The sequence below is a fragment of the Emydura macquarii genome, unplaced genomic scaffold, assembly GCF_026122565.2.
Source record: "Emydura macquarii macquarii isolate MOO-44397 ecotype Brisbane River unplaced genomic scaffold, CSIRO-AGI_Emac_v2 contig_1209, whole genome shotgun sequence".
In the NCBI taxonomy this organism is placed as follows: Eukaryota; Metazoa; Chordata; order Testudines; family Chelidae; genus Emydura; species Emydura macquarii.
This window is the reverse complement of record NW_027131346.1, coordinates 103,418-117,825: the sequence shown is the minus strand read 5'-3', so window position 1 is coordinate 117,825 and position 14,408 is coordinate 103,418. Positions and strand designations below refer to the sequence as shown.

The 14,408-nt window shown below is 52.4% G+C and overlaps 1 protein-coding gene across 1 annotated transcript; it reads right to left on the bottom strand.

Moving 5' to 3' along the window:
* Positions 1-568: 568 nt before the first annotated feature.
* On the bottom strand, positions 569-14,129 carry KIFC1 (kinesin family member C1). The gene is made up of 18 exons (XM_067546958.1): positions 14,105-14,129; positions 13,568-13,624; positions 13,167-13,307; positions 12,948-13,056; positions 12,274-12,327; positions 6,290-6,334; positions 5,984-6,179; positions 5,687-5,864; positions 4,669-4,836; positions 4,387-4,515; positions 3,053-3,169; positions 2,789-2,962; positions 2,518-2,685; positions 2,299-2,437; positions 2,016-2,155; positions 1,655-1,728; positions 1,341-1,416; positions 569-1,249 (listed from the first exon to the last, which is right to left on the bottom strand). Exons 1-18 carry the CDS (start codon positions 14,117-14,119, stop codon positions 1,205-1,207), a joined length of 2,025 nt encoding a protein of 674 aa, XP_067403059.1. The 5' UTR covers positions 14,120-14,129; the 3' UTR covers positions 569-1,204.
* Positions 14,130-14,408: the final 279 nt, after the last annotated feature.

The following is a 14,408-nucleotide window of genomic DNA, read 5'->3' as shown; positions in this document are numbered from 1 at the left end:
AAACAAACCGTCTAGTCGTAGCGAGCCGCTGCCGTCTTCTTGTGCGGACCATAGCATAGGTTTCCGCCTATGGGCGCGGCCATCTTCTTGTACGGAAAGTACCGTCCTCTCGCTCATGTCACCTGATCCCGTTTCGCCAATCAGCGGCCTGGGGGCCGAGCTAGCTAGTCAGTCCCGTCAGGTGGGCTGTTCTGCTGCCCCTTGAAGGAGAGGGGCGGACTGTTCCATTCCATCTAGGGGAGGTGTGTGGACGGTTCCAGGCCGTCTATGGAGGGGCTAGGTGACCGTTCACCATGCCGGTCTACACCCGGAAACCCTTCCTAGCACCGCCCCCCACCCCACGCCTGCTCAGTGCGCACGCGCGGCTTGCTGAAAGCCAAGTGACAAGATGGCATCTGACAGTTGCATTTACGCATGTGCAGCTCGAAATCTTCCCGAGAAGATGGCACCCCTGCTCGGCCTCCTCCGACGGGTACCTACTGCGCCTGCGCGTTTTTGCGCTTTACATTAGCAAGGCGGCCGCCTTTGTTCAGTAGTACAGGCGTACTGTCCTGTCCCGTGCCAGCCAGCTGAGTCACGTGTGTGCCGTAACAAAACATGGCGGCCGCCAGCAGCCGTGTACGGAAGTGGGAGTGGCCATTGGTGCATGAGCAGCGGAGCGCCGTCGCGCTTACTGCAGTTCAATCAGAGCAGGGGCCACGAGCAGCGGAGTAGGTAGGAACAGGGGCGAGCACTGAGCCTGTGCCCATGCAGACGAAGAGCGGTGGCGAACCTGGCTCCTATGCACAGGCCCTTGAGTGAACCTGGGGGGCCCTGCAGGATGCACGCAAGACTGGCAGGGGAGGGAGAGGGAGCAGACGCAGGAAGCTAGGGGATGAATACAGGCAGAGTATCTGGCAGGAGAGGTGGCCGGAACCATCTGGTCCCCCTAACAAAGATACAGCCAAGGCCACCTGAGAGCCACCCTATAGCTGGGGCGCAGGCCTGCACCCCCACCCCACACAGCACACACCGCCAGCTGCTGTAAAAAAGCTATTTTATTTACAGCACTCATACTGAGTCCAGCCCGTATTATTAAAAACAAGAAGCAAGACGTGCACAACACACATACACCACCCCACATCCCCAGTGGGTGCAAGCAGCGTTAGTCTCACAGGACTTCAACCCCAGCATGGATACAGCCAAGGCAGGATGGTGACACCCCTCACTTCCTGTTGGCCTGGGCTGTTCCGATGACGCACTCATTCACCTGGAAGGGAGAGAGATGGAGTTGAGGGGGGGAAGCTGCAGCATGGAGATACCTTCCATCTGCCTCAGCCCCACCCAGGTCAGTCACTTACTTTGCTGGCAAAGCGCAGGGAATTCAGGGACTCTGACAAGTTCTCCTCCAGCGGGGAGATATTCACAAACATCAGCCTGGGGACGTTGGGAAGGGGAAGAGCAGAGGTTAGCAGGCAGCAGCTCTCCTGTAGCACCACCCCCAGCACCTGCCGGCCCTGCACATTCCCCTGCTCGAGTCAGTCCCTACCCTTCCCCTACTTTCCCTCCACTACCTGTCCATACAGTGCCTCACCTTACCCTTACCCTTCCTCCCCCCACCCCCCTACTATTTCCACTGCCGCACTGCCCTCCTCCCCCCCCCCCCGTTACTCACATCTTAGAGTTGCCGCCCAGCGAGTTCTGGAGCAGGTAGGTAAGCTTGCTGTTTCTATAGGGTATGTGCGGCTCCTGCAGAGTGGGAAGACAGGAGTCAGCTCCCCACTGTCCATGAGGGTGGGACATGTTGGTACCCCTGGGCAGGGAGATTCCTCAGACAGCACTCAGCCTCACTGTGGCTCCCTTATGCCATGCAGGGGAGGACTCTGCCTGGGGGCAGATACAGAGAGGGCCAGTACCTGGATTGTACTGCAGTAGGATGCGTGCACGTGGTATGTTACATTGTCCACAGCAGTATGACCATGGCCCTGGAGAAGAGGCTGCTACTAATGGGGGGGATGAAGCATCCTAGCTGTTACCTTGTTGGAAAGTGCCATGATGACCAGCCCCAGGGTAGAGAGGCTGGTGTTGATGGCTTGAGTCTCCCGCAGCCGCTCCCCCTTTGAGAGGGACTTGTCCAGCCGCTCACTGCCTGCCAGGTCCACCAGGCTTAGCACCGCTGCAGCAGAGGGAGAGGGAATGATATGAGATAGGCTGGGGAAAGGACACCTCCCTCAGCCCTCCACTCACCAGCAGGGCAGATGCAGCACAGATGGTCCCCCCAGCCCTGCCTTCAAGTTATTCTCTGGCAGCCCCACTCACAAGTACTGTGCAGGTCCCGGCTCGGGTTCCAGCCCTCAATGCGCAGCTGGAAAAGGCTGTGGCTGCGGGAGGAACGGTCATTCAGAGACGTCTTCGCCACTGAGCGGTTAGCCTTGGCTGTTCGCAGTAGCTTCAGTACCTGGGGGATGCAGGGTGTGTTGGTGGAGTCAGGACAGCCCCTAAGCCTACCGGCTCAAGCACATCCATACCTCCGCTCACCTCATCCTCAGAGTCCACAGACACATAACGCAAGTTGGGAACGTGCAGCTCCTCACTGCTCTGGCTGACCCGCTTGATCTCCAGCTCGGCACCCCGCTCTGGACGCCCCACCAGCAGGTCCCGCAGCGACTCATTGTAGATCTCCAGGAAGTTGGCTGTGAAACGGTACTGGGGTATGTGAGAGAGAGAGAAAAACAACTTCAGAGCCAGGAGGGGCCAGGGACACTGCCAGAGTCACAGGGTTAGGGAGCAGAATGGGAGGCTCACTCACCTGCCAGCCCTTGAGCTCCAGTTCCCGTGCCCCCTGGAAAACCTGCCGCACTGCCCGAGGAATCATGCCCATTGTCTCAGAGCTCATGTCATCTGGCCCCTCCATAGTATAGGTCTTACCGCTGCCTGTCTGCCCATAGGCAAAGATGCAAACATGGTACCCATCCAGAGCAGACTGCACAGAGGGAGAAGGAAGTGGTCACTATGAGGTAACCCTCCATACTCCCAGAGATCCAGTCCTCCAAGCCCTGTGCCCGCTCTGTACCTGCACCAACAGCGCAATCTCTTCAAACACTTCCTCCTGGGAGCAGGCAGGAGAGAACACTCGGTCAAAGCTGAAATCATATTTCACATCACCCTTGCGGTCCCGCCCGACATGGGACTGTAGGGAAAAAGACACATGTGGGTCAGTCTATAGGACTCATTCCCTGGACCCCAGACCTGGGCTGGGGAATCGACAACAAGCTCTGCTTTTGATGGAAAGTCCCCAGAGTGGTAACGAGGGGCAATGATTGCAGATGAGGGTTCTTTAAGACAAGAGGTGGCTGTGAGGATCTCCAGAGGAGCCAAGCCAGGCAGAGTGAAAGGGCAGCTCAGTGGCAGGTGAGATTCAGCACTGGTAGGTGCAAAGTGCTAATTAACTCCCTGGTCGCTCGGCTGAGTTTGAGATTGAGATTAGCGAACCCTTTGGGGAAGCCCCAGGTTTCTAACGTGCTGGCAGGGAACGGGGTGGGTGTACCACCTCTCCATACAGCCTCTGTGACTGTTACTGGACATGCTGTACAGATCTGGCATCCACATTTCCAAAGGGTGGTGAGAAACTGGGAAAGGTTCAGAGAAAAGCTACAAGATTTGAAGGCTGGAAAACCTGCCTCAGTAAGAGATTGAAGGAGCTCCCTCTATTCTGCTTATCGAACGGAAGGCTCAGAGGAGACTTGATCATGGTCTCTACGTACACATATGGAGAGATTTAAGAGCTGAAAGCTCTAAGGTAGCAGACACGCAGAAGGAGAAACCAGTGGCTGGGAGCTGAAGCCAGACAAATTCAGGCTACAAATAAGATGCAAGCTGTCACCATGGGAAGCACTGGCCCAGGGGTATGGAGGAGGCTCTCTGTCACTGGGAGTCTTATGCTGCCAACCCTAGCATGAATGTGTATGTGCCATCTACACCAAGATTGACCCTCCTTCACGTGTTCATGCACACAGACCCATGGCCAGCTAATCAGGAGAACGCTAGCCCGTGGATGGTGGGAGAAGGCTTGTCTCAAGGCACCTGGTTCAACTGGACTGTGAAGTGCTAGCAGGGTTTCCAAGCACCAGGAGCCTTACATTTAAGCAGCAGCAAGTCAGAAGCAGAGTCAGCCGCTCCTTGGCTTGGAGCTGAGCTGGCTGACTTGGGATCCCTGCAGGAGAAAGTGCCCAAGGCTAGTGCCTGTGTAGTGTGAGTTGTAGATTACATCAGCATGCCCCAACTTAACCACACCAATGCCATGTCCACAGTGTCTGCCCTGCAAGGCCCTGTATATCAGGCAATGCGTGGCCAGAGGGCTGGCTATCACAGAGACAGGGCTAGCTGTGTCCCAGCCCCTGGACTCACCTCCTCCACCTTGGAGAGTACCAGGGCCTTGTTGTCCTGCAGGGGGAAATGCAGGTGCTCCATCCCCTTCTGCATCTCCTTTTCCCATGCCAGTAGGGGGCGGACACGGCAAAACACACGGATGTTACCCTGGGGACAGGAGAGATGTCAGTGCAGTGCAGGTAAGGCTCTGTCCCCAGCTCCCACTAGCTGTCCTTCCCAATCCCATCTTCTTCCTGTCTCCAACACACTGCCCCTCCACCTCCCACCCCAAGCTGCGGGACAATGAGAGCCTCCTGTCACCTTGAGCTCCTGCACTAGATTGTGTAGCCTCCTCCTCTCCATCTCCAGCTGGTGCAACCGCTCCTCCTGCTGGGTCATGATCTGCAGTTGGGCAGCCACCTGGTCTCTCAACTCCTCATTCACACGCTCCCTCTGGGCCAGACCTTCCTCCGCCAGCTTCAGCTTCACCTGGAGTAGGATCAGGAGTTAGGGGATACTGTTAGAGACTCACCTGGAATACCACAATCCATGTCCCCCCGTCACAAGCCACCATGTTGTCACACAGCCAAGGAAGGGCTGAAGCCAATGCGTACGAATCCCAGCTACCGACAGACTTGCTAGATATGGTGCGTAGCAGATAACCTGGTCAAAGCAATGCTGTTGTGGGAAACAAATGCGACAGTGCAGAAAGCAGTGATTGTTTTCAGTGCAGGTGACTCAAAGATGCCCAACATTAGGACTGGGACTTTCAAAGGGAGTTGGGTGCCTGAACACTGGGGAAAGGCTCCTTTGAAACATCCCACAAGGACAGCAGTCACTTTATAGTGCATCATTCTCAGCAAGACCAATAATTAAAGCAGAACAGCCAGACATAGGAATAAGTCCTGAAAACAGGGTGGGGTTGTGACACTGGCAATACGGGGGGATAGTGTCATGCTCTGCTCCAGGCTGTCACAGCAAGTCTATGTAAAATCTTGCTCAGGCTGAGCCATTGCTATAGGAAAGAAGGCTTGCGCAGATTGAACCCATGCATTGAAGCTGCCCTAGCTGCTGCGTAAGGCCTGGTACCTCACAGTACAGTGTGCAGACAAGCCAACAGGTGCATTACCTATTTACTGAACAGGAATCTGACAGGTCACAGCTGGGTTAAGGGGACAGCATGTTATGGGAGATCCTAGCACAGCCCCAGCCACAGGCACCACACAACACACCACTAAAGAGCTGAGCTTTATTTCCTGGCCTCAGCCACATGAGCTGGTTCAGGGCCCTCTGACTCCAGTGGGGGAAGTTAACATCATGCCCCCAGGCTCAGACCCACCTCTCTGGTCTCCAGAAGAGCTGACAGGTCCTGCTTGGTCCTCTCCAGCTCTCTGATGGTCCTACTATGGCTGGTGACCTGCTCCTCCAGTTGCTGCTTCAGGCCTGACAGCTCCAACACCTCGTGGAGCCTCTGCTGTGCCTGCTCCTGGCAAGTGTGCAGCGTGGAGCTCAGTGTGCTGCAGAGAGGTGGGGCAGGGTGAGATGGGGCAGGGTGAGATGGGGCAGGGGATGTCCCCACCCCAGTCAGAACGACAGGGATCCCTCCCTCACAGCACTTGGTCCTCTGGTGTCTCACCTGACTTGGCTGCTCAGTTCCTGGTTCTGAGTCACCTGCTCCTGCAGCTGCCTCCTGAGCAGCTTGTTCTCCCCATCCAGTCTCTGCACCTTTTCCTTGTAGCTGCTCACCTTGGTCCGCATATCACTCAACTGGCCCTTCAGGTCCCAGGCCGCCCGCTTCTTCCCATCATTCCCTGCAGCTGTGGCAGGGGCTGCTGTGGGGAGAAGGGGGAGGCAGGTGAGGCTGCGGCCAGCAGGGATGTTCCCCTTCCCACCTCTGGCTTCACCCTTTCTTGACACCAAGCCCTTCCTGCTGCCACCGTACCCATCTTTGGAGCTACTGCCACAGGCACCGGCCTCCTGATGACCTCTGTGGAGGGAAAGGGGAGAGCAAGTGTCATGGATCCATAGGTCTGCTGCTCTTGATCAGCTCTGGAACAGTCCCTAGGAGGACCCCTTCAATGGGTCAGCCCCCTTAGAGTCACATTCTCACTAGGGTAAGCCTCCTGTCATCACTGCCTCCTGGGACTGAACCTCAGAGCCTTCAGCACACCTGCTTCAAGCTGTGAATGCCCCATAGCAAGCTGGACACCTAGGGAAGCCTTGCACCCCCAACTTCCTTGATCTGGAGTGACTCTCGGCTAGCATTGTAAAAGCAGAAGGGTTTATTAGATGTCTATAACTCAGCACAGCAAGCCCTTAGTTAACACAGAGAATGGAAAGTTACAGCAAAGTCCATCTGGGTCAGTCCAGAGCCCTCTTTAGAAGAAGCTTCTTTCCTGACTTCAACCCCACCTGGCCCCTCCCCAGTCCTTTGTTCCCCAGCTGGCTTCCTAAGGAGGGTGGCCATCCATGGGTGTTTGTTGCTTGGCGCCAAATGTCTGGGCAACTGGAGTGGCCATTGTCTTGAGACTCTCCATGGGGATGGGGCCTCAGGAAGCTAGGTGTCAGTCCTACCTATATCTCTGGGTCCCTGGAAAAGGGAAACAGCCTCCCCCACACCCTGTTAACTACACACCACATAGAGGAAACCGAGACACAGACAATAGTCATTCAAAATATTAGGAATAATCCCCACTCTGTTGCAAGTCATGGGGTGAAGCAGTTGTGAGAGTGGCTATGAGAGGGAGCAGAGAGCTGACTGGAGAGGCAGACTTGGAAACTCTGAAATACCTGCTGTTTGTCAGTGCTGTGTGTAAGGAAACAGGATCTTTTGAACATTCTTTGTAAACTAGGGGGTTCACGCTTCATAGCTTTCACAGGCTGAGTTCCAGCATGATCTAGATGTGACCCATCCATGCATTGGGCAGCCACCTGAATGCCAAGGTCAGGGCAGGCTGCAAAACGAGAGCAGATTCTTCCAGCACTGGTGGGTGACACTGAAGTCAGACTTCCCAACCAGCCACAAACAGTGCTTCTGATTCCCCACATTGGTTATCAAGAAGCCAAAATAAAAATATACACAGCCCCCTTTACTGCATTTCAGTCTCTGGCTCCCAATCGGCCACTAGGTCCAGTAAAGAGACCAGTTATTTAAACTCTATGCTCTTTACCAAAAAGATTTCTCTTGATCCCACAGGGTCAGCCACAGCACCAGATCAATATAAGTTTAGATCTTACCCAAAATACCACGCTGCCAGCCAATCCTTTAGTAACTAAAACTAAAGGTTTATTATAAAAAGAAACAAAACTATAAGAGAAATGTTAAAGCATTGAAGCAATCAGACACATACAAATTATTTGAACGTCCATATATATCAGGTTTCTAATAGAATTGTGGAGTTTGCAGGCTTGTATAGTCCTTCTGGTATACATCCAGTACCTGGATGGGTCTCAGTCCTGTTTCACACCTTCAGTTCAGTTGTAGATGAGTTGATCCAGAGGTAGGTAAGTGGCTGAAGACAAATGAAGACAAAATGGATGTGGTACAGCTGCCTTTTATGTCCTTTGGGCTTTGCCATGCTGCTTGTGGAAATTTACAGGAATAAGATGGAGTCCAGAGTCACATGAGTAAGTCCTGGTGATTCATCAGGTATATCCCTGGCTTCTCCCCCTGGGCCCATTGTACCTGTGAATTTCTTAATGGGCCATTAAGCAGGCTAGTGCTGCAGCCATCCTGTCTAGGGTGTCACCCAGACACAGCACAAGTTGAAATACAGATATATATTGTATTGCTAAAATTAAATTTGTTAGTCTTTAAAGTGCCACAGAACTCTCATTGTTTTTGCTGTATACAGACTAACACAGCTACCCCTCTGAAACTCAGATATATCAAACATGTCCATAACTTCCAATACACACACAACACATGAACGTGATCATCTTACTTAGCACATTATAGCCTTTTTAATGGTACCTGACATGGCATATCTCACATGAATTATTATGATTCTGATGTACTGATGTTAAAAAATATAATAAATGCTCCCCCCAATGTGACACTAGGGTTTCCTTGCATCTTTCTATTTACCCTTACAAGCTCCTTGTGTGCTACTCTCCCATCCTTATATTTTCCGAACTCCCTATATATAACTCACAGGATTCTGTGTCCCCTTCCCACTATATCCGAAAGGGCTGTGCACCTCCCATTTTTGGGTCTCCCATGGCAGGGGCTGTGTGCCCTCCCCCCCCCCCCCCATTCCAATGGCTCTGTGGGAGTCCCCAATCTCCTTTTCCCCCATGCCAGGGGCTGTGTGCACCCCATGACAAAATGGGAATTTTCTGTAATATTTTATGTTTTTTGTGTGCCTCAGTTTTCCACTGTACTTTGCATTGCTGTCCAGCGGGTGAAAAATATTTCAAGTGCTGCTCTTTGGGAACAGCCAGAGATGGGAAGTGTTGTGTCATGTAACTGTTTGGGTGGAACAAATGGGTTGTTAAAGGACTGGCTGGAACTGACCCATATCAATGGAGGATCTGCCAAGACAATGGGAGCCCCAAGGACAGAACAATTGATACTTGGCAAATTGATAATTCATTCACTGAAACCATTCAGTACCTGACACTGTGCCACCACTTGTCAGGCAGCCACAGGGTTTGGTCTACACCCCAGCCTGTAACCAGTCCCTTGTGCATAACCCCTTCAGTGTGCCAGGCCCCAAGGATCCACACACCCTTCTACAGGGCCAGGCCCATGGCCCCCAAGACTCCAAACCAGGGGGCTTGTCTACACTTAAAATCCTGCAGCTGTGCTGCTGTAGTGCTTCAGTGAAGACACTATCTATGCCATCAGGAGAGGTCCTGCCATTGCCATAGGTACTCCACCTCCGAGAGGCAGTAACTAGGGTGACAGAATTCTCCCACCAACCTAACACTGTCTACCCCGGGGGTTAGGTCGATTTAACTGCATCACTCAGGGGTGTGGATTTTTCACATCTCTGAGCCATCTATTTAGACAGACCTAATTTCCTACTGTAGACCAGGTATGGGTCTTTGTGGCTTCTTGCAACAAATTCAACCAAGCCAGACTCCCATGGGAGACTCGTATTATACCCCTTCATGGTGCAACGCTTTCAGCAAGTATTTGTAGTGACACCAGACAGCCTTTCCAAAACAAGATAACACTGTATTAGTCACCTGGCCCTCACAACCTATAAATCCTTCTGTTATCTTTTGCCTCTCTTTGCTAAGACAGAGCTCAGCCTGGCTATCACCAGGCCCAGGCTCTCCAGAGCTAAAGCCATGCTGCCATCAGTCAACTTGGCTCCCTCTCTCTGGCCCTTTGTCCGTAGTCCCTGATGAGAACTGCTGAGTTTCTTTCAACAGCCAACTCTTATTCCCACCACACTGACCCAGGCTGAGTTCACATGTTCCGCTTGCTGGAGATTAATAAGCATCAATTGTTCAGTTCTTGGGGCTCCTGTTGTCTTGGTGCACTCCATTGACACGGGTCAGTTTTAGCCAGTCCTTTAAGGACCCATTCATTCCACCCTAGACAGTCACATGACAACACCTCACATCTCCTGCTCTTCCCCAAGAGCAACTTTCTAATCCTTCTGCACCCACCCAATAGCAGTGCAAAGTACAGCAAGAAACTGAGGCTTGCAGAGCAATAAAAAGTATTACAGAAAATTTCCACTTCAGCATCATCAAATCCCTCCATCATTCATATTCTTTTCATCTGGGAAATACTCAGATTGTAAACTATTGGGAGGAGGAGCAGACATGAGCTGAGGTATCACTATGCTGGACGGGGTTAGTGGGTGCCTGTCACGCTGGCTGGATGGGGGGGGGAGAGGGGCATTTATTATATTGTTTGACATCATAATAATTTATGTGAGATATGCCATGTCAGGTACTGTTAGAAAGGCTATAATGTGCTAAGTAAGATGATAATGTTTATGTTCCTGTATTATATGTGTAATGGAAGTTATGGATATGTTTGAGATATCTGTATTTCAAATTGTGCTGTCTGGGTCACACCCCAGACAGGATGGCTGCAGAACAATAGCCTGCCTAATGGCCCATTGAGACATTCACAGGTGCAAGGGGCCCAGAGGGAGATGCCAGGGATATAGCTGATGGGTCACCAGGACTTGCTCATGTGACTCTGGACTCCATTTTGGTTCCTGTGAAATTCCACAAGCAGCATGGCAAAGGCCAGAGGACATAAAAAGGCAAGTGCATGGAATCCATTTTGTCTTCACTCGGGTTCAGCCTTCAGCCACCTATCTACCTCTAAGGGGGTAGCCGTGTTAGTCTGTATACAGCAAAAACAACGAGAGTCATGTAGCACTTTAAAGACTAACAGATTTAATGTCTGAAGGCACAAGCTTTCGTGGGCTGTAACCCACTTCGTCAGATGCAAGAAATAGAAATCAAATGGCAGGTATATATATACACATCCAAGTTTAAGGAACAACAATGGGGAAGTAGTTGAGGCCTATTCACAGACACTGATTAGGAGGTGAGAATGTGTGAACAGACAGAATTACTTCTTGTAATGAGATAGCCATTCCAAGTCCCTGTTTAAACCCAGTTTGATTGCGTCAAGTTTGCAGATCAGTTCAAGCTCAGTAGTTTCTCTTTGAAGTTGCCATACTTTTACAAAAAAAAACTTCAAAAACAGACTTCAAGCTACTGCTTGACAAAACCCTCACTGGGATTATTTATCTGAGGTTAGTCCTGCTTTGAGCAGGGGGTTGGACTAGATGACCTCCTGAGGTCCCTTCCAACTCTATTATTCTATGAAAGTTTATGCCTGCAGAAATTAAATGTTAGTCTTTAAAGTGCTACATGACTTTCTTGTTTTTCTATCTACCTCTGGATCAAGTCATTTGTAACTGAAGCTGTGAAACAAAGGACTGAAACCCATCCAGGTACTGGATGTATACCAGAGGGACTATACAAGCCTGCAAACTCCACAATTCTTCTAGAAACCTGATATATATGGACTTTCAAATCATTTGTATGCATCTGATTGCTTTAATCCTTTAACATTTCTCTTATTGTTTATCCTTTCTTTTTATAATAAAACCTTTAGTTTTAGTTACTAAAGGATTGCTGGCAGTGTGGTATTTTGGGTAAGATCTAAACTTATAATGATCTGGTACTGTGGCTGACCCTTTGGGGTCAGGAGGAACCTTTTTGGTAAAGAGCATAAAGTTTAAATAACTGGTCTCTTTACTGGACCTAGTGGCCGATTGGGAGCCAGAGACTGAAATGCAGTAAAGGGGGCTGTGTGTATTTGTATACAGGCTTCTTGATAACCAGTGTGGGGAATCAGAAGCACAGTTTGTGGCTAGTTGGGAAGTCTGGCTTCTGCAACACCCACCAGTGCTGGGGGAAATCCACTCTCGTTTTGCAGCCTGCCCTGACCTTGGCATTTTCAGGTGGCTACCCTGGGCACAGAAGGGTCACAGTGCCCACAACCAGTAGTTTGACCTACAGACAATTCCAGAGGTGCTAGAGGATGTGGCTGTGCCAAAAAAACAGCAGGGACTCCATGGGCCCCGCATTTTCCCCCTTTCAGTTTTCTGGTTTCCCACAAAGTCACTAGAGTTCTGCCACTGATGCCTCGAATATCTCCTGAATTTTTGGAATCAATCAGACATGACATTCAGGAGTATTGTGTTTGATGGAGAAACGCAGCTGAGTTGTGCGTAAAGCCTTGAGCAACCCAGGGAGAGGACCTAAAGGGAGACTATGCTTAGGGTTGCCAGCCAGCAGAGGCTGCTCGGCTCATTAGCAAGTACCATCCGTCTTCCCACTGCTAGGTCCCCGAGCCCTGGAGACAGTACTAGGCTTTGCAAGTGACACCAGGATGCAAGGAGCCTCATATCAGAGCGAAAGCCCCAGTCCCACAAATACCTGCGACTGAGGCTGCTGGGATGGTCAGTCCTGGTCGGAGCGAAGCCCGGCGGCCTGTGGTGGACATGAAGTGCCATCATTAGCATTGCATCTGAAAAAGTGTGTTGCAGCCCACAAAAGCTTATGCTCACAGCAATTTGTTAGTCTTTAAGGTGCTACAGGACTCTCGTTGTATTAGCAGCAGAGCACCTAACCTCTTGTGCCAGCTCCCTGTTCTCATGAACACAAAGATCCCTGCATCCCACTGGCACACTACCCCCCATTCTCTAGTGCAATGGTTCTCAACCAGGGGTATGCAGAGATCTTTCGGGGGGGACATCAACTCCTCTAGATATTTGCCTAGTTTCACTACAGGCTACAGTAGTAAACACTAGTGAAGTCATACAGTGTCTTGTTTATATTGCTCTATATATTATATGCTGAAATGGAAGTATAATACTTATATTCCAATTGATTTATTTTATAATTATATGGTAAAAATGAGAAAATCAGCAATTTTTCAGTAAGTGTGCTGTGACACTTTTGTAAGTTTATGCCTAATTTTGTAAACAAATAGCTTTTAAGTGACATGAAACTTGGGGTATGCAAGGCAAATCAGACTCCTGCAAGGGATACAGTACTCTGGAAAGGCCGAGAGCACTGCCTTAGTGCACACACCCTTCCCCAGAGCTCACCTGCTCTTTGAATCCTGGGTACTGCAGCTGCTGTGGAAGCCTTGGACAGAGTTGTGGCTATGGAAGCTGCCATCCTCCTGGTGGGTATGGGGAGTCCTCGGGCCCGTTTCTAGTGCAAGGGGTAGAAAGGAGACAGTCACTGGGAGCAGAGCCCTGGAGAACAGGAGAATGAAGTGAGACAAGAAACCATCCCTTTCACATCTGCTCGCCACATCTCACCTGTTCGGTTGGAGGCTGATTCTCATCACTGGGCCCTCGCTTGGGCCTCAAGGCAGGCACAGGCAAATGGGAAAGAGCCTTCCCTGCAGCCAGCACCTGCCGTCCCTCAGCGTTCCCCTTCTGCTCCATAAGTGGGGACCTCTGGGAAGGAGAGAGGAGGCTTAATCACTCATTTGTTATACAGACATCCTGACATCTCTGTGGGTGCCCAGAGCAGGGAGAGCTCCCCCCTCCCCCCGTCCCATCCCACCACACCCCCTGCCATGGGGAGAGCCTCTGAAAGGGCAGGATCTGGTTGGTGCCCATGAGTGGAGGAGTCACCCGAGACCAAGCAAACTCATTCCACACAGGGAGGCCCAACGGGAGCCGATTCAGCATCTGCAACCCAAGGTGAGACACACCCCTGCACTCTCCATGGTCTGCTCCGAGCTGCTGGGACCGTGGGGTCGGACGTGAACCTGTGGGAGAAGGGGAGACAGGCAGGTGAACGCTGGGGGTGGGGGAGGGGGCAGGAACTTCCCCAGCCCACCCCCACTCGCACCCATCTGCACCGCAGTCTTACCTCTGCCCCCCCCGCCCAACCCCCCATGTTACTTCAGTGAGCGGCCCGAGCGCCTCTGCCCCCCGATGCCTGAGCCCCTGACGGTTGCCGCTCCCCGCCCCCCGACCTCAGACCCGGGGGTCCGGGCCCCGCGCGCCCCGTCCCGTCCCGCCCCGCCCCGCCCCACCCCCCACCCCCCCCCCCCCGCCCGCGGCTCGAGCCGCGGCGCTCGCACTATTCTTCAGCCCCGCCTTCCTCGTTCGAATTCAAACCGCTCCCCAGACCCCACCCTGTTGGGTCCCAGGCGGGGGCCTCGCGCTCGGCCAATTGGCTGGCCGCGTCCCTACACACGCACGCGCGTAGGGGGTACCGCCCCGAGATCCAACCAATCCTCTACTTTCACCTCCTCCATTGGCCGGCTCTTCCCGAGCCTCCACCAATCAGCGGCCTCCTCTCACCAACCAACCGCACGCTCGCGACCCGCACCAGAAGGAGTCTAGTTGTAGTAGGCGCGCGCTAACCGTCTGGCCAACGGCAGCCGGGCGAGATGCGGGGAAGGGCCAAGAGGGAGTGGGGGCGGGGCTGAAGGCGCGGGGGCGGGGCAGGAGTAGGGGTGAAGTAGGGGGAAGGGGAGAAATAGGGATTGGGGTAACAGGGCAGCAGTGACAGGGTGCGGTGGGGGCAGGTGTAGGGGTGATGGG

Bases quoted from the DNA above. Each gene is read 5' to 3' on its own strand.
- KIFC1 (XM_067546958.1), bottom strand. The intron at 12,328-12,947 runs GTGAGCTCTGGG...TGTCCACCACAG, and splicing joins ACCCAGGATTCAAAGAGCAG to GCCGCCGGGCTTCGCTCCGA. The intron at 2,438-2,517 runs GTGAGCGGAGGT...TGCATCCCCCAG, and splicing joins CTGTGGACTCTGAGGATGAG to GTACTGAAGCTACTGCGAAC.